General features: G+C 44.0%; 1 protein-coding gene across 2 annotated transcripts; it reads right to left on the bottom strand.

Annotated features, from left to right (window-relative positions):
- Window positions 1–24: 24 nt before the first annotated feature.
- Window positions 25–22,704, bottom strand: LOC121571172 (NXPE family member 3). 2 transcript variants are annotated; one of them, XM_041882517.2, is made up of 6 exons: window positions 22,618–22,704; window positions 7,367–7,467; window positions 1,581–2,341; window positions 1,349–1,419; window positions 1,041–1,253; window positions 25–927 (listed from the first exon to the last, which is right to left on the bottom strand). In XM_041882517.2, the coding sequence occupies exons 2-6, from the start codon at window positions 7,445–7,447 to the stop codon at window positions 377–379; spliced, it is 1,677 nt and encodes a 558-aa protein (XP_041738451.1). In that variant the 5' UTR covers window positions 7,448–7,467; window positions 22,618–22,704; the 3' UTR covers window positions 25–376. The 2 variants fall into 2 exon arrangements, with proteins under 2 accessions (XP_041738451.1, XP_041738449.1); XM_041882515.2 differs by lacking the exon at window positions 22,618–22,704 and having other exon boundaries at window positions 7,367–8,162.
- Window positions 22,705–25,094: the final 2,390 nt, after the last annotated feature.

The following is a 25,094-nucleotide window of genomic DNA, read 5'->3' as shown; positions in this document are numbered from 1 at the left end:
AGTGTATCAAATACTTGTTCTCCCCACTGTATATATATATATTTTTTTTTACAGGACAAATCGGAGGGGGCACGTGCCTCTTTGTCCCCTTTGGGCATGACACCTTTGATGACCGCTAAGATATTTTCATATACCACGAGCATCATGAATTCAATGCATTGAAAATGAACACACATTTTCAACAATGTATTTGTTTTTTAAGCTGTTGAATACAGGCTTCTGGTTCCAAATTTGTCTGTAAAAGAGTTATGGTTGTGGTCTTGTGACCATTTTGAGAAATCATGTCAAACTTCTCTGCCCATGCTAGTGATTTTGTCAATATTGCACAGGTGTTGAATAATAAAGAATTGTGGCAGAACTAATTGAACTCTATCTGCTAGTTCTTCACTGGGCAGATGTGAGAGAGGATAGTGTTTATCATGTTCTTGATGATGGGAGGGTGTGGGTGGATATCGTGGGGGAGGTGGTGGGCAAGGGTCATCTCCCAGGCGTCCACAAAGAAGATATTCAGACCCCTGAACATGGCCTTGAGTACCTCGTCCAGCTGCACTGAGAACCAGTCACTGAAGTTGAGGCTCTCCTGTAGGCTTTGGGCCCGGAGGTTGGCAGAGCGCACCAATACCACAGTCTCTGGAGCCCGGTCCAGAAGCCGCACCACCGCCCTTCGAATGTGGCGTAGTCGGCGAATGTAGACCTGCACAGGGAAGGTGCTGAAATGAGCCCAAATGCTGATGACTACAACAGTTTTTGAGCCCCCGGCCAGGCCATCCAGCTCGTTAGCTACATAGCGCAGCTGACTGATGCTGATAGGGGTCCAAGAGATGGGGGGACCGTGGCTCCGGTACTTTAGCAGGATGTTGTGGGGGATGTCCACCGCCATGAAGGGCCCTGTGCTCACAGGACTTTGAAGGTTGAATTCCCTCAGCTCTTTGACAGAGAGAGAGGGAGATGAATGTTGGGGGAGAGAGAGGGAGAGAGAATTTTAGTACACCTGAGACAGGTGAGTATGAGATGTAATAGTATTGGCAAACAACACTCACCTGGCAAGAAGCTGGTGAGGAACTCGTAGTACTGTCTGACAGTGGAGTCTCCATACATGTACACCATCTTGTCCTTCAGACACTGAGTAATGGCAGTGGTGTCCTTAAACTGGCGAATCACGACACCACCCAGCCCCCGCCATGACCCTTGGAAGTAATAACCAGAGGCTGTGGTCCTGATAGGCGCTGCCTTTGCACTGCTGCTTTCCACCTCTTGTTTGTCGGAAATACAAGAGGAGGCATGAGGCACCAGCTACCACCACTTTACAGAAACTCTCTGATTTTCCTTCACACTACGGAACTCTTACCTTTTTTCTTAGGCAGCACAGTGACACTGTCATTTGCCATTGCATGAATACGTGCTTTGAGGTTAACGCCACTAAAACATTTAGAGAATAATTTTACATTTTAAAGCAAGCAATAGCATTCCCCAGAACCATACCCTGTAATTGTACATATAACAAAAGGCAAAAATACTGCATATGTCCAAGGTAAAACGTACACTTTTTCCTACAACCACTCTTTTCACCCCGCAATTACCTTTGGAAGAGCAGTGCTTCCTTATCGGTTATCAGATCTTTCTGGTAACCTGCCCTGAAGTGGTTGATCCGTGTGTCACAGCTCAGCAGCTGCTTGGGCTTGTAGCAGTACCAGGGTTCACCCGTGTTGGGGTCTGTGTAATTGCACAGCGGCTGCTGGTTGGTTGGCAGGCGCAGGTTACACATGGTGGTCTCAGACAATATTCCAGAGCGGAACAGGCTCTTGTAAAGCACCCTGTCAGGATGTTCCTCACGTAAGCGTCGTAGAACAGGAACTGCCTCACTAGGATGGACTAATGTCACGTCCACCCATACAGACCCCTCCCACAGTAATGGAAAAATGGCAGAGTAAGTCCCATTCCTGTGGTCCAGCACGTGTCCGGCAACACCCGCCTCCAGCTCTGGGGAGTGCAGCCGGGCCAGCAAGAAGTCCCCACCATGGCTCTTGGGACGTCCCTGGAAATCTTTCATAAGGACCAGAGCCTCCAGCTGGTCCCCCACGTGCCACTCTCTCCTACCCCCTGCTGGGAGGATTGCAAACAGGCTGTGTGCAGGGTCACTGGTCTGGGTCAGGGGTGAAGACGTGAGCCATGGCTGAGTCTCTGGCCAGGCGATGGATTCCAGGAGGTAACGCTCCTCCAGAGCCTCCTCAGGTGAGGGCTCCTTACCCAGGTGGCTACAGAAGCTTCGCTCGCGGTCCAGGGGAGGAGGGTCCTCTGAGTGGATCCTGCGTAGGTCCAAGCTGCATAGGTCCAATTTCCACTGTGGAGGAGAATAGAGGTCACTAAGGGGGAAAGGGTGTTAGGCGGTGGAGGCTGCTGAGGGGAGGATGGCTCATAATAATGGCTGGAACAGAGCAAATGGAATGGCATCAAACACATCAAAGACGTGGTTTCCATGTGGTTGTGTCAGGCGTCAGTGTGTAGCGGTAGGACGGAGTCAGGCGCAGGACACAGAGATAGTAGACAACGTACTTTACTCATGAAAATAAATTAACATAATCTCCACGTAGGGAGGACAAATCCCGCTCACCAGTCTATGACACCAAACATAGAACAAACACGCACACAACACAGTGGGAGCCAGAGGGTTAAATAGGGAACAAATCATGAACATAATGGGAACCAGGTGTGTACAATAAAAACTTAACAAGTAGAACACAGAAACATAGATCGGTGGCAGCTGTGCGCCAACACTGGCCTCGGGGACGGCCAGGAGGATGCGGAGTAGGGCGAGTCGGATGACGACGGTGGAAATCCCTCAACAGGGAGGGATCGAGGATGTCCCTCCTAGGGACCCAGCACCGTTCCTCCGGACCGTACTCCTCCCACTCCACGAGATACTGCAGGCCCCCCACCCGACGCCTCGAATCCAGGATGGAACGGACCGAGTATGCCCATGCCCCCTCGATGTCCAGTGGGGGCGGAGGAACCTCCCATACCTCAGACTCCTGGAGTGGACCAGCTACCACCGGCCTGAGGAGAGACACATGGAATGAGGGGTTAATAGGGTAATTATGAGGAAGCTGTAACCTATAACAAACCTCGTTCAATCTCCTCAGGACTTTAAATGGCCCCACAAACCGCCGACCCAGCTTCCGGCAGGGCAGGCGAAGGGGCAGGTTTTGGGTCGAGAGCCAGACCCACTGCGGTGGCGGTCGGCGCTCGCCTTCTGTCGCCTGATAGCCCGTTGCAGGCGTACATGGGCAGCATTCCAGGTCTCCTCCGAGCACCGAAACCATTCATCCACCGCAGGTGCCTCGATCTGGCTCTGATGCTATGGTGCCAGGACCGGCTGATAACCTAATACACACTGAAATGGAGAAAGGTTAGTGGAGGAGTGGCGGAGGGAGTTTTGGGCCATCTCTGCCCAGGGGATGAAAACCGACCACTCCCCCGGTCGGTCCTGGCAATAGGACCGCAGAAACTTACCCACATCCTGGTTTACTCTCTCCACCTGCCCATTACTCTCGGGGTGAAACCCTGAGGTCAGGCTGACCGAGACCCTCAGACGTTCCATGAACGTCCTTCAGACCCTTGAGGTGAACTGGGAACCCCGATCAGACACTATATCCACAGGTACCCCGTAGTGCCGGAAGACTTGTATAAACAGGGCCTCCGCAGTCTGTAGGGCCGTAGGGAGACCGGTCAAAGGAATGAGACGGCAGGATTTAGAAAACCGATCCACAACGACCAGGATTGTGGTGTTCCCTTGTGACAGGGGAAGGTCCGTAACAAAATCCACCGATAGGTGTGACCACGGCCGTTGTGGAACGGGTAGGGGTTGTAATTTCCCTCTGGGCAGGTGTCTAGGTGCCTTGCACTGGGCGCACACCGAGCAGGAGGAAACAGTCACTCAGGACCTTAGCTAAAGTGGGCCACCAGTACTTCCCACTAAGACAGTGCACTGTCCAACCGATGCCAGGATGACCAGAGGAGGGTGACGTGTGAGTCCAATAGATCAATCGATCGCGGACATCTAACGGAATGTACATACGACCCTCTGGACACTGGGGGGGAGTGTGCTCCGTACGTAACGCCCGCTCGATGTCCGCGTCAACCTCCCATACCATCGGTGCCACCAGACAAGAAGCCGGAAGTATGGGAGTGGGCTCCATGGACCTCTCCTCTGTGTCATACAGCCGAGACAAAGCGTCTGCCTTAGCGTTCTGGGAACCTGGTCTGTAAGAAAGGGTGAACACAAAACGGGTGAAAAATATGGCCCACCTTGCCTGGCGAGGGTTCAGTCTCCTCGCCGTCCGGATGTACTCCAGATTGCTGTGGTCAGTCAAAATGAGGAATGGGTGTTTAGCCCCCTCAAGCCAATGCCTCCACGCTTTCAGAGCCTGGACAACAGCTAACAGCTCCTATCCCAGCCTCGGATGTGTCCACCTCTACTATGAATGCCAAGGAGGGATCCGGATGAGCCAGCACAGGAGCCAAGGTAAACAGGGCCTTCAGGTGACCAAAAGCCCTGTCCACCTCAGCTGACCACTGCAGTCGCACCGGTCCCCCCTTCAGCAAGGAGGTAATGGGAGCCGCTACCTGACCAAAGCCCCGGATAAACCTCCGGTAGTAGTTGGCAAACCCTAAGAATCGCTGCACCTCCTTAACCGTGGTTGGAGTCGGCCAATTACACACAGCCGAAATGTGGTCATTCTCCATCTCCACCCCTGACACGGACAGGCGGTACCCTAGGAAGGGGACGGACTGTTGAAAGAACAGACATTTCTCCGCCTTGACGTACAGGTCATGTTCCAACAATCGACCAAGCACCTTGCGCACCAGGGACACATGCTCGGCTCGTGTAGCGGAGTATATGAGAATGTCATCTATATACACCACTACACCCTGTCCGTGCAGGTCCCTGAAAATCTCATCGACAAAGGATTGGAAGACTGATGGAGCATTCATCAACCCGTACGGCATGACGAGGTACTCATAGTGCCCAGATGTGGTACTAAATGCCGTCGTCCACTCATCCCCCTCCCGGATACGCACCAGGTTGTACGCGCTCCTGAGATCCAATTTGGTGAAGAAGCGCACCCCGTGCAATGACTCCGTCACACTAGCAATGAGAGGTAGTGGATAACTGTACCTAACAGTGATCTGATTGAAACCGCAGTAATCAATGCACGGGCGTAAACCTCCATCCTTCTTCTTCACAAAAAAGAAACTCGAGGAGGCAGGTGAAGTGGACGGCCGAATGTATCCCTGTCCCAGAGATTCGGAGACATATGTTTCCATAGCTTCCGTCTCCTCCTGTGACAGAGGATACACATGACTCCGGGGAAGTGCAGCGCCTACCTGGATATTTATCGCACAATCCCCCTGTCGATGGGGTGGTAATTGAGTCACCTTCTTTTTACAGAAAGCGAGAGCCAAATCAGCATATTCGGGGGGAATGTGCATAGTGGAGACCTGGTTTGGACTTTCCACCGTAGTTGCACCTATGGAAACTCCTACACACCTCCCCGAGCACTGACTTGACCATCCCTTGAGAGCCCTCTGTTGCCATGAAATAGTTGGGTCATGAGAGGTTCACCAGGGAAGCCCCAACACCACTGGAAACGCAGGAGAATCGATCAGAAAAATAATAATTCTCTCCTCATGACCCTCCTGCGTTTTCATCCAGAGTGGAGCTGTGACCTCCCTAATCAGGCCTGACCCTAAAGGGCAACTATCTAAGGCATGTACAGGGAAGGGTACATCAACAGGAACAATAGGAATCCCTAATCTACGGGCAAATATACGATCAATAAAGTTCCCAGCTGCGCCTGAATCTACGAGCGCCTTATGCTGGGAATGCGGGGAAAACTCAGGAAATTCTATGTCAATACACATGTGTGCAACAGGGAGCTCTGGGTGAGTCGGATGCCTACTCACCTGGGATGGTCCACCAGTGCTCTGCCTGCTGCCTCGACTCCCTGAGGAACCTCCCCAGCACCGACCAGCAGTGTGTCCTCTGCGGCCACAGTTGGTGCAGGAAACTGCCCCCCTTCCGGTCTCCCTTAGAGCAGCACCTCTGAGCTCAATCGGTGTAGGGTCGGAGGTGCTGGGGAATGGAATGGACGGACCCCGATCCGGACGTCCGCGGGTAGCCAACAGGTTATCCAGCCGTATCGATAAATCCACCAGCTGGTCCAGGTTAAGGGTGGTGTCCCTGCAGGCCAGCTCCCGACGAACGTCCTCCCGTAGGTTGGTAGTGGTCAATTAGGGCCCTCTCATTCCATCCCGCCCTGGCTGCCAGGGTCCTGAAGTCCAGTGCGAAGTCCTGAGCGCTCCTCTAGCCCTGTCTGAGGTAGAACAGACGTTCCCCCACCGCTCTCCCCTCTGGTGGATGATCAAATACCGCCCGGAAGCGGCGGCTGAAATCTTCATAGCGCACCGACGCCGCGTCTATTCCTCCCCACTCGGTGTTGGCCCACGCGAGCGCTCTCCCCGACAGACAGGAGATGAGGGCGGACACGCTCTCGTATCCCGAGGGAGCCGGGTGGATGGTCGCCAGGTAGAGCTCCACCTGGAGCAGGAACCCCTGGCACCCGGCAGCTGTACCATCATATGCCCTCGGGAGCGAAAGCCGAATCCCACTGGGTCCAGGTGGTGAAGGGGTGGACAGCGGTATGGGTTGCAGTGTAGTTGAAGGAGGTGTAGGAAAACCCCCTCTCTCCCATCGCTCCATAGTGTTCAACACGCGATCCATGGCTGTGCCGAGAGTCTGTATCATGGTCGCTTGCTGCTGGATGTGTTCCTCCACTGATCCTGAAGGAATGAATGTACCTGCTGACTCCATTTGAGGTGCGTGTTTCTGTCAGGCGTCAGTGTGTAGCGGTAGGACGGAGTCAGGCGCAGGACACAAAGCTAGCAGACAACGTACTTTACTCGTGAAAATAAATTAACATAATCTCCACGCAGGGAGGACAAATCCCGCTCACCAGTCTATGACACCAAACATAGAACAAACACGCACACAACACAGTGGGAGCCAGAGGGTTAAATAGGGAACAAATCATGAACATAATGGGAACCAGGTGTTTACAATAAAGACAAAACAAGTAGAACACAGAAACATAGTTCGGTGGCAGCTAGTACTCCGGTGAGGACGAACGCCGAAAGCCTGCCCGAGCAAGGAGGAGGGGCAGCCTCGGCTGAATTCGTGACAGGTTGATACCACTCCATTGATTCCATTCCAGCCATTATTATGAGCTGTCCTCCCCTCAGCAGCCTCCACTGGTGGTAGGCTAATGTAGGTAGATGGTGATGGGGAAAGATCACTTTCTCTCCTTACCACTAGAATGTTGATGATGAACAGGCCTGAAAGGGTCAGCAGGAGGAAGATGCTGATATATTTGGACAGGCTCATCCACATGGCCCCAGTCTCCAGTCCCCCTGATATTGACACAAAGAGCTGTTTGTGTTTGCATAGCATGTGGCTGTTCCACTCAAAATACAACAACATGATTTCTCCACTTACCTTCGCTGTATTTGATTTCCTAAAACGGGGTGTGCGTTTATCAGACCTAGACTAGACCCCATACAAATTCCTGTTGACCTGGCCGAGGCACACCAGATTAAGAATGTCATCCTAATTTCAAATTTTCCCATGTGACTGTTGCTTTACACCTTTCCGAAGCGAACCACTTGTAAAAACATTGGCCCATAACTGTAACAACCTTCGTGCAACAGTAGCCACTTCAAAAATTACATTTATTGACTACCCAACCATGTACAGTACCTAAACCATGATTTGCCATGATGCCAATATTTATTTACAGGTCCCATTTAGCTAATGTCTCTTCTATCAACCTTGATCGCGGTTCCAGCAGCACTGACAGCTGTGTTGACATGACATATGGGTCTGTGACAACTGGATCATGTGACAAAAGCATTGTTTTGATTGGCTGTTGTTTGCAACTAGTTGTATAAATTCATAGGTGGTTTGAAATCAGATACAAATCAGATTTCTGGCCATGTGATTTGTGTCTGAACGGTCAAATCGGATGTATTTGCCCTCATGTTTTTGCTAGCTACAGTGTTGACAGTTTGACAAGAAAATGTGTTAGCTAACTAGCTTGATAATTCATTACAAACAAATTAGTGAGTGTGCTAGCAAGCTAAACAGCTAGCTAGCTTGTGGCATGTTGTGGCTAGCCAAAAAGGACTTGTTTTGAAAGTTGGATCATTCTTTGAGGCTTTAAAAGTATTTACTTACATATTTTGAGACCTCTCCAGCGACTTTATTGGTAAAAGAGCCTAGCGGCAAAGTCAGATTATTTTCAGGCTATATTGGAGAGTTTAGAAGCTACTTTTACCACTAAATTCTGCCACAAACGAGAGTGGGAGAAGCTGTCTGTGCAACACTGTGCAACAGAAGTCACAGCAACGTGCGCACACAGTCAGAGAAACACAAAGGGGGGTGTTGTGTGGTGGGAGAAGGGATGGAAACGCTATGTCAGGGACTGCAGCTGTGCTGCAACAGGAAGGCAAATTGGTGCCAACAGCGATTCTCACTGAAAATGTTTTGGCAACACTGCAGTCAGTATTCCTGAACAGTTTTCAAAAACAAAACTGATTTGAGCATTAAGGCCTGCAGTAAACAAAATCGCAATTGTTACACTCTGTCCTGTTTGTTTTTCAAACAAAGTGGTAAGAGAAAGTTTGTGAACCCTTTAGAATGTTCTGTATTCCTGCATTAATTTGACCTAAAATGAGTTCTGATCGTTATCTAAGTCATTTTAATAGTTGAAGAGAATCTGATTTAAAAAATAATTATATTTTTTCATTTCTTTATTGAGCAAACGTATCCAACATTACATTTACAGTGGGGAAAAAAAGTATTTAGTCAGCCACCAATTGTGCAAGTTCTCCCACTTAAAAAGATGAGAGAGGCTTGTAATTTTCATCATAGGTACACGTCAACTATGACAGACAAATTGAGGAAAAAAAATCCAGAAAATAACATTGTAGGATTTTTAATGGATTTATTTGCAAATTATGGTGGAAAATAAGTATTTGGTCGCCTACAAACAAGCAAGATATCTGGCTCTCACAGACCTGTAACTTCTTCTTTAAGAGGCTCCTCTGTCCTCCACTCGTTACCTGTATTAATGACACCTGTTTGAACTTGTTATCAGTATAAAAGACACCTGTCCACAACCTAAAACAGTCACACTCCAAACTCCATTATGGCCAAGACCAAAGAACGTTCAAAGGACACCAGAAACAAAATTGTAGACCTGCACCAGGCTGGGAAGACTGAATCTGCAATAGGTAAGCAGCTTGGTTTGAAGAAATCAACTGTGGGAGCAATTATTAGGAAATGGAAGACATACAAGACCACTGATAAACTCCCTCGATCTGGGACTCCACACAAGATCTCACCCCGTGGGGTCAAAATGATCACAAGAACGGTGAGCAAAAATCCCAGAACCACACAGGGGGACCTAGTGAATGACCTGCAGAGAGCTGGGACCAAAGTAACAAAGCCTACCATCAGTAACACACTACGCCGCCAGGGTCTCAAATCCTGCAGTGCCAGACGTGTCCCCCTGCTTAAGCCAATACATGTCCAGGCCTGTCTGAAGTTTGCTAGAGTGCATTTGGATGATCCAGAAGAGGATTGGGAGAATGTCATATGGTCAGATGAAACCAAAATATAACTTTTTGGTAAAAACTCAACTCGTCGTGTTTGGAGGACAAAGAATGCTGAGTTGCATCCAAAGAACACCATACCTACTGTGAAGCATGGGGGTGGAAACATCATGCTTTGGGGCTGTTTTTCTGCAAAGGGACCAGGACGACTGATCCGTGTAAAGGAAAGAATGAATGGGCCCATGTATCGTGAGATTTTGAGTGAAAACCTCCTTCCATCAGCAAGGGTATTGAAGATGAAACGTGGCTGGGTCTTTCAGCATGACAATGATCCCAAACACACCGCCCGGGCAACGAAGGAGTGGCTTCGTAAGAAGCATTTCAAGGTCCTGGAGTGGCCTAGCCAGTCTCCAGATCTCAACCCCATAGAAAATCTTTGGAGGGAGTTGAATGTCCGTGTTGCCCAGCGACAGCCCCAAAACATCACTGCTCTAGAGGAGATCTGCATGGAGGAATGGGCCAAAATACCAGCAACAGTGTGTGAAAACCTTGTGAAGACTTACAGAAAACGTTTGACCTGTGTCATTGCCAACAAAGGGTATATAACAAAGTATTGAGAAACTTTTGTTATTGACCAAATACTTATTTTCCACCATAATTTGCAAATAAATTCATTAAAAATCCTACAATGTGATTATCCAGAAAAAAACTTCTCATTTTGTCTGTCATAGTTGACGTGTACCTATGATGAAAATTACAGGCCTCTCTCATCTTTTTAAGTGGGAGAACTTGCACAATTGGTGGCTGACTAAATACTTTTTTTCCACACTGTATTTGTCGGAAAAAGTATGTGAACCTCTAGGTTAATAAGCTCAATTAAGGGGGTAATTAGAGTCAGGTGTTTCTATCAATGAGATGACACTCAGTTGTGAGTTTGGGTGGTCCAGCCCCATAAAAAAAACAAAAAGCTTTGGGTTGTCGCCATCAGTGTCTGCTCTTCACAAGTTTGTAAAAGTGTTTCATGCCCCGATCAAAAGAGATTTTTAAGGACCTCAGAAAAAGAGTTGTCGATGCTCATCAGTCTGGAAAAGGTTACAAAACCAAAAACGATCCTAAACACACAAGTAAATCTACAACAGAATGGCTGAAGTAGAATATATTTATTGTTTTGGAATGGTCGGGTCAAAGTCTAGACCTTAAGGTCAGGCAGCACAGGCTGAAATGATATTTTTGCATCTACCTATCAGTTTTGAGATCTGTTGGTATTTTGGTCCATTAATATTAGTATTTTCAAAAAGTAAACATACAAATGTCAAAAACTTGATGAAAATGTATATTTTCTTTAGTTCATCATACTACTGTCATCAACATTGTAATGAATTTTAACCACACTAGAGTGTTACAAACGGGACTATATTTATTAACTTACTTTGATGACGGTGATAGGGTCTAAATAGGTGATTGACATTTGGTAGTCTAAATTCAGTGTACTTGTCTTTAACTGTAATTTCCCGAAAGTCAGACTCTTCCCACACGGCAACACATTTTTCTCAGCTTCAGAAGCATCTGCATGCACCAAATGTTGTGTGGTTATCCTTATATACAGTATATTCTCCAGACTTGCCCAGAGGGAATTGTTGATATGTTTTTCTTTTTTTTACAACATTTCGATAACATTTTATTAGAAAAAATTTGCCAAAAATGCTTTTTACATACTTGTGTTTAGTATTTTACAGATAGAAAGATCAAAAAAGTATTTATCCACAATCGGCTCTGGACAAGTCCAGTCCTAGTGTCTTAACAAAATGAAAGAAACATATTTTCATCCTGTGTCCAGAAAAACGGATTTGCGTAATATGCAATATGTGCATTTATGAGATTTTGCCTAATTTAATATAATATTTCCACACAAAAAAAAGATACAAAAAGTTATTATGTTCGTGTCTACATTCAACTGATGATCGTTTATTGTGATATGATTAAGGGACAAAAATGACCCTATGAGGGTGTGGTGCCTGGCCTTAAACCAATTGAAATGTTGTGGCAGGACCTGAAGTAAGCAGTTAATGCAAGGCAGCCATGAAATATTAATGAATTGAAGCAGTTATATTAAGAAAATATCTCCAAGCCGATATGCAGGATTGATCAGCAGTTACAGGAAATGTTTGGCTGAAATCATTGCTGCTACCAGTTACTGAATCTAAAGATTCACATACTTTGTCCGACAAAAAAAAGTGAATGTTGGATCAATTTGTTCAATAAAGAAATTAAAAAGTATAATTATTTCTGTATTTGTTTAATCAGATTCTCTTCATCTATTATAAGGACTTTGATAAAGATCAGATCACTTTTTAGGTCAAATTAATGCAGGAATATAGAAAATATGGTCCCGCTTAAAATTACATGTAGCTTATAAAAGCTTTGTAAAGCCTTCATGTGTTAAAAAATATATAATTTTTTGTAAAGCCTTCATGTGTTAAAAAATATATAATTTTTTGCCTACTTCTGTTACTTCTCCCAAAAAATATGATTGGTTTGTTTTTCCAGGTTTTCCAGTTTTTCTGGTTTCTGCAAACCAGCATTATTTTTTCTGGTTTCACACTTTTGTAATAGAAAAACAACATAATTGGATTGTCTGTGTTCACAACAATGCTTAACCACATCAGGGGATGACTTTTGAGATCAGGAACAAATCAAAGAAAAGTAGATTTTTGAGTGTAGTTGCCCTTTAAATCAGTGAGCATACCCTACACTGTTGTTTGGTTAGCGGGTTTTCTGTAGTGCAGTAAGCGCACATGTGATGTGATTCAGCCGACATTATACAACGGGTAGGTCTAATCCTGGATGCTGGTTGGTAAAAACTGCATTCCAGCCGGTGTCAATTCCACAAGTTACCACAGGCTAAAGCTGTGATGTTGAAATGTTCAGCCAGGCAATTTATAAACTTGATCTCCATTATAAAAAGCATCTAGACATTTTCTCCCATTTCTTTTAGACAAGCATTTGGTTTTCAACAGCGGAGATTTGTATAAACCTTGCTATCTGGCTCTCCGACATTTTCAACATTGTTTCAATATTTAAATTCGATCTCTAGCTGTCCCATAGTAATGAACATGTCGGGACGATACAGAGAGGCAGACAGCTTTTCTCAGCCAGTCGAATCATGAATCAGCTGGCATACTTTTTATGGATATATGCAAAGAAATGTCAATAGAAACGAAAAGAAATGCAGCTAGTTTGCATTCTTTCCAGCTTCAGTTTGAAGTGATTGTGTTAGCTATGTTGTTGGCTAGCTTATATTTTATATTTAAGATTATATATAGAGTCGTATGTTGGAGTCGTGCTTGGCCATGCAGTCATGGGTGAACAGGGAGTACAGGAGGGGACTGAGCACGCACCCCTGAGGGGCCCCCGTGTTGATGATCAGCGTGGCAGATGTGTTGTTACCTACGCTTACCACCTGGGGGTGGCCCGTCAGGAAGTCCAGGATCCAGTTGCAGAGTGAGGTGTTTAGTCCCAGTGTCCTTAGCTTAGTGATGAGCTTTGAGCGCACTATGGTGTTGAACGCTGAGCTGTAATCAATGAATAGCATTCTCACGTAGCTGTTCCTTTTGTCTAGGTGGGAAAGGGCAGTGTGGAGTGCAATAGAGATTGCATAATCTGTGGATCTGTTGGGGTGGTATGGAAATTGGAGTAGGTCTAGGGTTTCTAGGATAATGGGGCTGATGTGAGCCATAACCAGCCTTTCAAAGCACTTCATGGCTACAGACGTGAATGCTATGGGTCGGTAGTCATTTAGGCAGGTTACCTTGATGTTCTTGGGTACAGGGACTATGGTTGTCTGCTTGAAACATGTTGGTATTACAGACTCGGTCAGGGAGAGGTTGAAAATGTCAGTGAAGACACTTGCCAGTTGGTCAACGCATGCTTGGAGTACACATCCTGGTAATCCATCTGGCACTGCGGCCTTGTGAATGTTGACCTGTTTAAAGGTCTTACTCACATCGGCTACGGAGAGCGTAATCACACGTCGTCCGGAACAGCTGGTGCTCTTATGCATGCTTCAGTGTTGCTTACCTCGAAGCGCACATAGAAGTCATTTAGCTCGTCTGGTAGGCTCGTGTCACTGGGCAGCTCGCAGCTTTGCTTCCCTATGTAGTCCGTAATAGTTTGCAAGCACTGCCATATCCGACGAACGTTGGAGCCAGTGTTGGAGGATTCAATCTTTGTCCTGTATTGACACTTTGCCTGTTTGATGGTTCGTCGGAGGGCATAGCGGGATTTCTTATAAGCGTCCCGGTTAGAGTCCCTTTCCTTGAAAGCGGCAGCTCTACCCTTTAGCTCAGTCCGGATGTTGCCTGTAATCCATGGCTTCTGGTTGGGATATGTACGTACGGTCACTGTGGGGACGACGTCATCGATACACTTATTGATGAAGCCAGTGACTGATGTGGTGTACTCCTCAATGCCATCGGAAGAATCCTGCAACATATTCCAGTCTGTGCTAGCAAAACAGTCCTGTAGCTTAGCATCTACATCATCTGACCACTTCCGTATTGAGCGAGTCACTGGTACTTCCTGCTTTAGTTTTTGCTTGTAAGCAGGAATCAGGAGGATAGAGTTATGGTCAGATTTGCCAAATGGAGGGCGAGGGAGAGCTTAGCACGTGTCTCTGTGTGTGGAGTAAAGGTGGTCTAGAGTTTTTTCCCCTCTGGTTGCACATGTAACATGCTGGTAGAAATTAGGTAAAACGGATGTAAGTTTCCCCTGCATTAAAGTCGGCGGACACTAGGAGCGCCACCTCTGGATGAGCATTTTCTTGTTTGCTTATGGCCTTTTACAACTCGTTGAGTGCGGTCTTAGTACCAGCATCGGTTTGTGGTGGTAAATAGACAGCTACGATAGATATAGATGAAAACTCTCTTGGTAAATTGTGTGGTCTACAGCTTATCATGAGATACTCTACCTCAGGCGAGCACAACCTTCGAGACGTCCTTAATATTCGATTTTGTGCACCAGCTGTTATTGACAAATAGACACAGACCGCCACCCCTTGTCTTAACGGAGGCAGCTGTTCTATCTTGCAGATGCACAGAAAACCCAGCCAGCTGTATGTTATCCATGTCGTCGTTCAGCCACAACTCGGTGAAACATAAGATATTATAGTTTTTAATGTCCTGTTGGTAGGATAGTCTTGATCGGAGCTCATCCAGTTTATTATCCAATGATTGCACGTTCGCTAATAGTAGTGAAGGTAGAGGCGGGTTACCCACTCACCATCGGATTCTTACAAGGTACCCCGACCTACGTACCCTATATCTCCGTCTCTTCTTCATGTGAATGACAGGGATTTGGGCCTTGTCCAGTGTCTGAAGTAAATCCTTATTTTTGTCCATATATATTTGTCCAGTACGAGGTGAGTAATCGCTGTTCTGATATCCAGAAGCTCTTTACGGTCATAAGAGATGGTAGCAGAAACAAAAAAATAAGTTACAAATAACGCGAAAGAACACACACAATAGCACAGTTGGTTAGGAGCCTGTAAAACGGCAGCCATCTCCTCCGGCGCCATCATACATCAGGACTATATCTTGTGGAAGGATGAAGTAGTATGAATAAATTAATCAAAATAAAGTTTTTAATGAAAATATGTCAATCATTATTTGAATATGTTGGTAACCCGTTGTATAAAAGTGACAATGCCCTCGAAGCTGGTGTTTGGAGGATATATCGACACGTTTTGCCAAGAGTCTTGGTGGTTCCAAACTTCTTCCAGTTATGAATGATGGAGGCCACTGTTCTTGGGGACCTTCAATGCTACAGAAATGTTTTGGTACACTTCCCCAGATCTGTGCCTCGACACAATCATGTCTCGGAGCTCTACCGACATTTCCTTCAACCTCATGGCTTGTTTTTTGCTCTGACATGCACTGTCAACTGTGAGACCTTATATCAGGGGTGTCAAACGTCCGGCCCGCGGGCCGGATCAGGCCCGCAAACGGGTTTAATCCGGCCCGCGAGATGATAAAAAAAAATAAAAAATTGTTAAGTATAAAATGCGCTGCAATTTTTCAATAAAATAAACTGCTGTTCCAATTGCGTCCACTGGATGGCGCAATATCAATTGTGTTAAGCAAGCAAACTGTTTATACCGGGGCAGAGCAAGTAGGTCAAGCACGTGCAGCCAATGAGCTACTTTGTTTTGCCCGCGATATTTATTACGGCTTCTACTTTTAACATTATGTGCTTTGGCACCCTCATTGCCCCAATATGTCTCTGTCAAAAAAAGAGAAAAGTGGACGCAGAGTGCAGAGTGTTCCAAGGAAAATGGTCATCCTATTTTTTCATGGAATTGAATGGGAAAGCTGTATGTTTGGTGTGTTCAGAGCATGTTGCAGTGCTGAAAGAATATAACCTTCGTCGCCACTATGTGAGTCTTCATGCCGACAAATATGACAACTTTCAAGGACAGCGGAGATGAGAGAAGGTGAATGAACTGTTGGCGGGTCTGAAGAAACAGCAGTCTGTGTTTACTCACAGCCGAGACATCAGTGACGCTGCAGTGAAAGCTAGCTACCTCATTGCTAATGAAATTGCAGTGGCTTCAAAACCATTTAGTGAGGGTGAATTTGTAAAAACATGCATGATGAAGGCAGCGGAGATTGTGTGCCCTGAAAAGCAGCAGGCTTTTTGCAAATATCAGCCTGACAAGAAACACAGTTGCAGACAGGATTTCCGATCTTTCAGTGGATTTGGACAGCCAGTTGAAGCAAAAAGTAAAGTCATTTATTGCGTTTTCGGTTGCAATTGATGAAAGCACGGACATTACAGATGTTGCACAACTGGCCATTTTCATCCGCGGAGTTGATGACACATTGACCGTCACCCAGGAGTTCGTGGAGTTGGTGCCGATGACAGATACAACGACAGCAGCTGATATCTTTACCGCACTCATCGGCGCGCTGGACAGGGTCGGAGTGGACTGGTCCCGCGCTGTCAGCCTGGCTACAGATGGTGCGCCCTCAATGATCGGGAAAAAAGCAGGCGTTGTGACAAAGTTCAGAGAGAAAGTGCAATCTGCAAATGGAGGACGTGATTTTTTGACTTTTCACTGTATTTTGCACCAGGAGGCTTTGTGTTGCAAGTCATTAAAGATGGATAACGTCATGAAGGTGGTCATCCAAACTGTTAATTTCATCCGATCCAGAAGCCTGAATCACCGTCAGTTTGACAGCCTTCTCAGAGAGAAAGACCACATCTATGGCCTGCCATACCACACTGAGGTAAGATGGTTAAGCCGAGGTGCTGTGCTGAGGCGTTTCTTTGATTTACGAGAAGAAATTGAACAGTTCATGGAAGAAAAGGGCAAACCAGTGTTAGAATTTCATTCCGCAGAATGGATGCAGGACCTTGCATTTATGGTGGATGTTACAGAGCTCCTGAATAACTTGAACAAACAGCTGCAAGGGCGCAACAAAGTTGTCAGGCAGTATTATGACAGCATACGTTCTTTCAAGTTGAAGCTGTCATTGTGGGAGACGCAACTTGCCGGTGGTGATGCAGCTCACTTCCCCTGTCTGAAAAATGTGTGCGCGACCCAACATGTGGCAGACGTGAAGCGGTTCAAAGATAAAATAACGGGACTGTTACGGGAGTTTGAGCAACGCTTTCAGATTTATGTTTATATGTTTTTATGTTGATGTGCTATTGTTTTTAATTGATTTTATTTTATTTGTATATTTAACCTATTCTTGACTCTGTGGTTCTTGCACTTGTTTGGGGAACAGGATTTCATTATTTTTATCTACATTTCTGCCTGAGAAATGACACCCTGATATAGTTCTGTGATCTATGATATACTTCTGTGAATCACTGAGGCATTGTGTGTTTGTGTGTTCTTTGTCCTCAGAACTTTCAAATAACTTGAGGTGTTTTATGATTAATAGTGATGTTGTGCTTTTGGACACTGTCCTCAGGCTCCAGCTTTATGTTTATATGTTTTTATGTTGATGTGCTATTGTTTTTAATTGATTTAATTTTATTTGTATATTTAACCTATTCTTGACTCTGTGGTTCTTGCACTTGTTTGGGGAACAGGATTTCATTATTTTTATCTACATTTCTGCCTGAGAAATGACACCCTGATATAGTTCTGTGATCTGTGATACACTTCTGTTAATCACTGAGGCATTGTGTGTTTGTGTGTTCTTTGTCCTCAGAACTTTCAAATAACTTGAGGTGTTTTATGATTAATAGTGATGTTGTGCTTTTGGACACTGTCCTCAGGCTCCAGCTTTATGTTTATATGTTGTTATGTTGATGTGCTATTGTTTTTAATTGATTTTATTTTATTTGTATATTTAACCTATTCTTGACTCTGTGGTTCTTGCACTTGTTTGGGGAACAGGATTTCATTATTTTTTATCTACATTTCTGCCTGAGAAATGACACCCTGATATAGTTCTGTGATCTGTGAAACAGTTCTGTTAATCACTGAGGCATTGTGTGTTTGTGTGTTCTTTTTTCTTTAGAATTTTCAAATAAACTTGACGTGTTTTATGATTAATAGTGATGTTGTGCTTGTACTATTTTGGACACACTGTCCTCAGGCTCCAGCTTTATGTTGTATGTTGATCGTATTAAAACAAAGAAAACAATCTGAAGTTGTTGTTTTTAAGTTATATATACCATGATTTTTCCGGTCCGGCCCACTTGGGAATAGATTTTCCTCCATGTGGCCCCTGAGCTAAAATGAGTTTGACACCCCTGCCTTATATAGACAGGTGTGTGCCTTTCCAAGTCATGCCCAATCAATTGAATTTACCACAGGTGGACACCAATCAAGTTGTAGAAACATCTCAAGGATGGTCAATGGAAACAGGATGCACCTGAGCTCAATGTCGAGTCTCATAGCAAAGGGTCTGAATACTTATGTAAATAAGGTATTTCTGTTTATTATTTTTAATACATTTGCAAACATTTCTAAAAACCTGTTTTCGCTTTGTCATTAAGGGGTATTGTGTGTAGATTAATGATAAAAAGAAATTCTTGAATCCATTTTAGAATAAAGCTGTAACGTAACCAAATGTGGAAAAATGGAAGGGGTCTGAATACTTTCCCGAATGCACTGTACACTGCCTTCGGAAAGTATTCAGACCCCTTTACTTTTTCCACATTTTGTTACGTTACAGACTTATTCTAAAATTGATTCAATAAAAAAAAATCTGCAGCATTGAAGGTCCCCAAGAACACAGTGGCCTCCATCATTCTTAAATGGAATTAGTTTGGAACCACCAAGACTCTTCCTAGAGCTGGCCGCCCGGCCAAACTGAGCAATCGGGGGAGAAGGGCCTTGGTTAGTGAGGTGACCAAGAACCCGATGGTCACTCTGACAGAGATCTAGAGTTCCTCTGTGGAGGACAACCATCTCTGCAGCAATCCACCAATCAGGCCTTTATGGTAGAGTGGCCAGACGGAAGCCACTCCTCAGTAAAAGGCACATGACAGCCCACTTGGAGTTTGCCAAAAGGCACCTAAAGACTCTCAGACCATGAAAAATAAGATTTCTCTGGTCTGATGAAACCAATATTGAACTCTTTGGCCTGAATGCCAAGCGTCACGTCTGGAGGAAACCTAGCACCATCCCTACGGTGAAGCATGGTGGTGGCAGAATCATGCTGTGGGGATGTTTTTCAGTGGCAGGGACTGGGAGACTAGTCAGGATCGAGGCAAAGATGAACGGAGCAAAGTACAGAGAGATCCTTGATGAAAACCTGCTCCAGAGCGCTCAGGATCTCAGACTGGGGCAAAGGTTCCCCTTCCAACAGGACATAGACCCTAAGCACACAGCCAAGACAGCGCAGGAGTGGCTTCGGGACAAGTCTCTGAATGTCCTTGAGTGGCCTAGCCAGAGCCTGGACTTAAACCTGATCGAACATCTCTGGAGAGACCTGAAAATAGCTGTGCAGCAATGCTCCCCATCAAACCTGACAGAGCGTGAGAGGATCTGCAGAGAAGAATGGGAGAAACTCCCCAACTACAGGTGTGCCAGGGTGTAGCGTCATACCCAAGAAGACTCAATGCTGTAATCGCTGTCAAAGGTGCTTCAGCAAAGTTATGAGTAAAGGGTCTGAATATGTATTTAAATGTGATATTAAAAAACAGTTTATGCTTTGTCATTACGGGATATTGTGTGTATCTTGATGAGGGAATTTAAAAAAAAATCAATTTCAGAATAAGGCTGTAACCTAACAAAATGTGGAAAAAGTCAAGGGGTCTGAATATTTTTCCAAAGGCACTGTACATTCTACAGACCCTACTGAGTATTCCCTACAGTACTTTTACTGCTGCACCCAGAATAGTGTTTGCTGTAAGTCAATATGTATTCTATTACAGGAGGTTGGTGGCACCTTCATTGGGGAGAACGACCTCATGGTAATGACTGGAGCAGAATCAGTGGAATGGTATCAAACACATGGTTTCCAGGTGGTTGAGTCCATTCCATATGCTCCGTTCCTGCCATTATCAAATAGCCACAGTAGCCTATCTGGCCACTGTCTGAAACTGTAACTTAAAGCGAGTACAGCCTCTGTGTTCACAGTAAACGCGCGCTGGAAGTTGCACAGAAAACGTTCAAGTTTGCGCTCAGCAGACCTGAAATTTGCTCAGTGCCTAAAAATATTTGAGGGAACATTGGTGCATATGCTAGGCAGAGATGTCAGAGGGAGACTCAAAACTCATAAAAACATCATATATTTTGTCTAGAGTAAAATGATGGCAAGGATCTTCAACTAGTAGGTATATGAATATTGACATTCATTTTTGAAGGTTGGGTGATTGAAAATGTTCTTGTTATAGCAATTAATTTCTCCCAACACTGAAACAGATCCGGGGTGGTCAACCCTCCTGGAGAGCAAGCAGGATTTTCTTCCAGACCTATTTTAAAGAGAGAGTTCACCAAAAATACTAAATGTTTGTGTCCTTACCTTTAAAAGCAGTCTATGGACAAGGAGACCGCAATCTAGGATTTTTGTTACCCACTGCCATTAACCATTAATATTAGTATTTCCTGTGCAGAGCATTCCCACTGACCTTCCCACTGTTTCTCCCATTTGCCTGTCTCCCCATCTAATGTCATTACTGTCTGAATAAAGTGTCAAACCACCTAAAAAATACATTTCATCCTCCCAAAATGTCAAAGTAACAAAGTCGTCAATTTCTTTGTGTTCATTTAATGTTCAAAGCATTCTGAATACACCAGACCTGTGTTTCTTTCCCCCACCCTGGTCATTGGCCTAAGCCATGTAAAAATACATAAGATTGCAGGAAATGAGCTTCAGTCAAATATTGTTGGTTCATTTCCTTTTAGGTCTTCCTGTTTAGGCCATGACGCTCATTTGTGGTTTTCTGTAATCTGAACCCTAACTGACAGTTTCCTAAAACGACATTAATATGCACTAACTCTTTTCTCTGCTTTCACTATAACCCTCCAGTTGTCTGTAGCTCAGTTGGTAGGAAAGTGGTTTTGAATCCCGTGTCCACCTACACTTAAAATGTATGCACGCATGACTGTAAGACCCTTTGGATAAAAGCGTCTGCTAATTGGCATATCATCAAAAAACTTCCTCGACACTTAAGGCCTCATTTTACTTCTCCTTAAATCACACAGAAGATATTATTCAAAAAAGTAACATCCCATTTAGGCATTTCTTAATGCAACAAGGTTCAGACTACAAAGAGCAAGTATATGATCAGAGCTCACACTCACCAGCGGTCTTGGTTTATCACAGAGCCAAATTCTGAAAAACAAAAAGACCAGGCTCCAGTATAGGAACCTTTTATAAGGCTAATTCAACTCGCTGTAGAATCATTGCCAGTGTTGGTGGTGAGTCTGTCAAAAGTCTTCACTTGTGTATTGTTCCTTTTGCTGTACTGAGTCTCTTCTACTTAAAGGGTGACCCTCAGCCTAACTAAAAAGGGAAGAAAATTGCCTCTCTCCACCAATGCTGCAAAGCTTCAGATTGTCCAGGTTTTAGCACCACTATCATTCCAAAGCTCCTACACATTCAGTGTTCAAACTCAAAATTACAACGTCAATCAGTAACCCACCAAGGAAATACTGTAATGTGAACACGTGTCAGCAAGCAGTCACATGTAATATATTGGCTCAACGATTATGTTAATCATAATCCATAATCAACTCAAATCCATCCCTTTAGCCAAATTAACAGTTGTAACTATTCTTAGAAACTTAAGGTCACAATCAGCAGTTATGCTTTATCATTATTGCTCCAGTCTAACATTTTGACCTAGTAACATCTACAAAATGTTTCTCATTCCACCAAGCCTCACTTCAGCTTGGACACATATTCCACTGTAACACCATAGTTTAAGCCCGTACATCCCTAATACAGATTTGACCTAGACTGAAAGTATGTCCTGTACGTTTACCAGATCCCATCATGGTTTAACTCACTTCAACAAATTAACAGTATACATCTTACCTCGCCGACACCTTTCAGTAGGATTTCGAAGTCTTCAATTACTTCCATTCCTATTGCTTACCTCTAAGATCAAAAAGTAAACCATATACATTTCTGGCAAACGTATTCTTCTTAAACCTTTTATCAATTTTATATAAGAAATCATAAAAAGCATACAAGAAATAAAACAAAAAACGTAACTTTAGCGAACACATCAGCTGTGCATATAGCTCCTCATGCAGCTCTGTTAAGGTTTTTCTTTCGTCATACTAAAATAATCAAGCAATTTTTATTTAGTGTCCAAGGAACAAAAGTATGTATACTTAAATTACAATCAACAGTACAATACAAGATAAAAATGTTCACTTCTTGCTCCCACTGTAAACGACACAGATAAACTATCTTGGGTTAGTTATAAATATACTAACTCCACAACTTGTAAAGAAAATGACCTCAGAATACTCACAGGTCTGTCAGATATTCAGCATCCAAAAGAAAAACAATGAACAATAGTATAGCATCGTACTCCTTCCTTTTATAATAAAATTGGCCCACCTCCACACTCCCCTCAGGGCTAGCCACACCCTACAAGCAGATATAACACTAACCACATGCCATTGTCTGCACTACACTTAAAGTAATCAAGTGTGGTTATAACCAACTTCACAAATGTTAAAACACTTAACTATGGTCAGAAGGTAATCTTTGTTTCAGTCTCTTAGTTCAGTCTCTGGATAAGAGCGTCTGCTAAATGACTAAAATGTAATGTAAATGTCTCACAGAGACATAACATGGTCAGTGTGAGCTATTCCAGGAAGTGATGTTGTAGGCTAGTTCAGTGCTGCCCCTTCTCATTGAATAACTTTGAAGGCCGACTGGGGTACTGCAGGCTACCATTAGCAACTAAATTATGCTTATAATTTCTTCTGTGGATTTAAAAATAATCGGTTCAAGGACATACAGTGCCTTCAGAGAGTATTCATACCCCTTTACTTATTCCACATGTTGTTGTGTTACACCCTGAATTCAAAATGGATTAAATATAAAAAAAATTATCTACACACAATACCCCATAATGACAGTGAAAATATGTTTTTGGATATTTTAGCAAATTAATTGAAAATGAAATACAGAAATATCTCATTTACATAATTATTCACACCCCTGAGTCAATACATGCTAGAATTTACTTTGGCAGCGATTGCAGCTGTGAGTCTTTCTAGGTAAGTCTCTAAGAGCTTTGCACACCTGGATTGTACAATAGTTGCACATTATTATTTTGTAAATTCTTGAAGCTCTATCAAGTTGGTTGTTGATCATTGCTAGACAGCCCTTTTCAAGTCTTGCCATAGATTTGCAAGTCAATTTAAGTCAAAACTGTAACTAGGCCACTCAGGAACATTCAATGTCATCTTGGTAAGCGACTCCAGTGTATATTTGGTTTTGTGTTTTAGGTTATTGTGCTGCTGAAAGGTGAATTTGTCTCTCAGTGTCTGTTGGAAAGCAGACTGAACCAGGTTTTCCTCTAGGATTTTGCATGAGCTTAGCTCTATTATGTTTCTTTTTATCCAAAAAAAACGTCTTAGTCCTTGCCGATGACAAGCATATCCATAACATGATGCAGTCACCACCATGCTTGAAAATATGAAGAGTGGTGCTTAGTGATGTGTTGTGTTGGATTTGCCCCAACCTAACGCTTTGTATTCAGCACATGGAGTTCATTTCTTTGCCACATTGTTTTCAGTTTTACATTAGTGCCTTATTGTAAACAGGATACATGTTTTTTATTTTTATTTCTTCTGTACAGGATTCCTTCTTTTCACTCTGTCATTTAGGTTAGTAATGTGGAGATACCAGGGGCGCAACTTTGGTTTCAGAAGATGGGGGGACATAATTATTATAATTATTTTTTCATTTTTTACATTCCAAACAGCCTGCCCTAAAGCCCACCGTTGCCTCGTTTTGTATCACATTCCAATTATAAAACTGGGGGGACAAAAATGCAATTTCAGAATGTCCCCAGTGAAAGTTGCGCTCCTGGGAGTAACTACGATGTTGTTAATCCATTCTCAGTTTTCTCCTATCACAGCCATTAAACTCTGAAACTGTTTTAAAGTCACCATTGGCCTCATGGTGAAATCCTTGGGCGGTTTCCTTCCCCTGCGGCAACTGGGTTAGGAAGGACACCTGTATCTTTGTAGTGACTGGGTCTATTGATACTGTCCAAAGTGTAATTAATATTTTCACCATGCTCAAAGGGATATTCAATGTCTGCTTAAAAAAACAAAAACAAAACATCTACCAATAGCTGCCCTTCTTTGCGAGGCATTGGAAAATCTATTTGTTATGGTTGAATCTGTGTTTGAGATTCACTGCTCGACTGAGGGACCTTACAGATAATCGTATGTGTTGGGTACAGAGATAAGGTAGTCATTCAAAAATCATGTTGAACACTATTATTGCACAACTTATGTGACTCGTTAAGCAAATTTTTACTCCTGAACCTATTTAGGCTTGCCATAACAAAAAGGTTGAATACTTATTGATTCAAGACATTTCAGCTTTTCATTTTTTATTCATTTGTAAAAATGTCACTCTGGCTGTAACATATCAAAATTATGAAAAAGTCAAGGGGCACTAACTCCGCCATGGTTCGTTCGACAGCCTATGGCATTATGAACGGCGTTTTTTTAGGGCTTTTTGATCATCGCCAAAAATAACTTATTTGGTAAATACAGGCTTAGGAAATGTTATACCATTTGTTCTATGAGATAATCTACATCAGCTAACCTCACATTTTGTGAATTTTGAAGCATTTATGTATTGAAATAAAGCACATAAATGCTTCATAATTAATAAAGGTCATGTTAACTGACTGATATTATCTCATAGAAGAAAACGTAAAGATCTCCTACGACCATCTTTACCTCAGACTTTATTTTC

Source organism: Coregonus clupeaformis, chromosome 8 (assembly GCF_020615455.1).
Source record: "Coregonus clupeaformis isolate EN_2021a chromosome 8, ASM2061545v1, whole genome shotgun sequence".
Taxonomy (NCBI): domain Eukaryota; kingdom Metazoa; phylum Chordata; class Actinopteri; order Salmoniformes; family Salmonidae; genus Coregonus; species Coregonus clupeaformis.
Note: the sequence above shows the minus strand (reverse complement) of the source record. Positions and strands in the feature narration are given on the sequence as shown.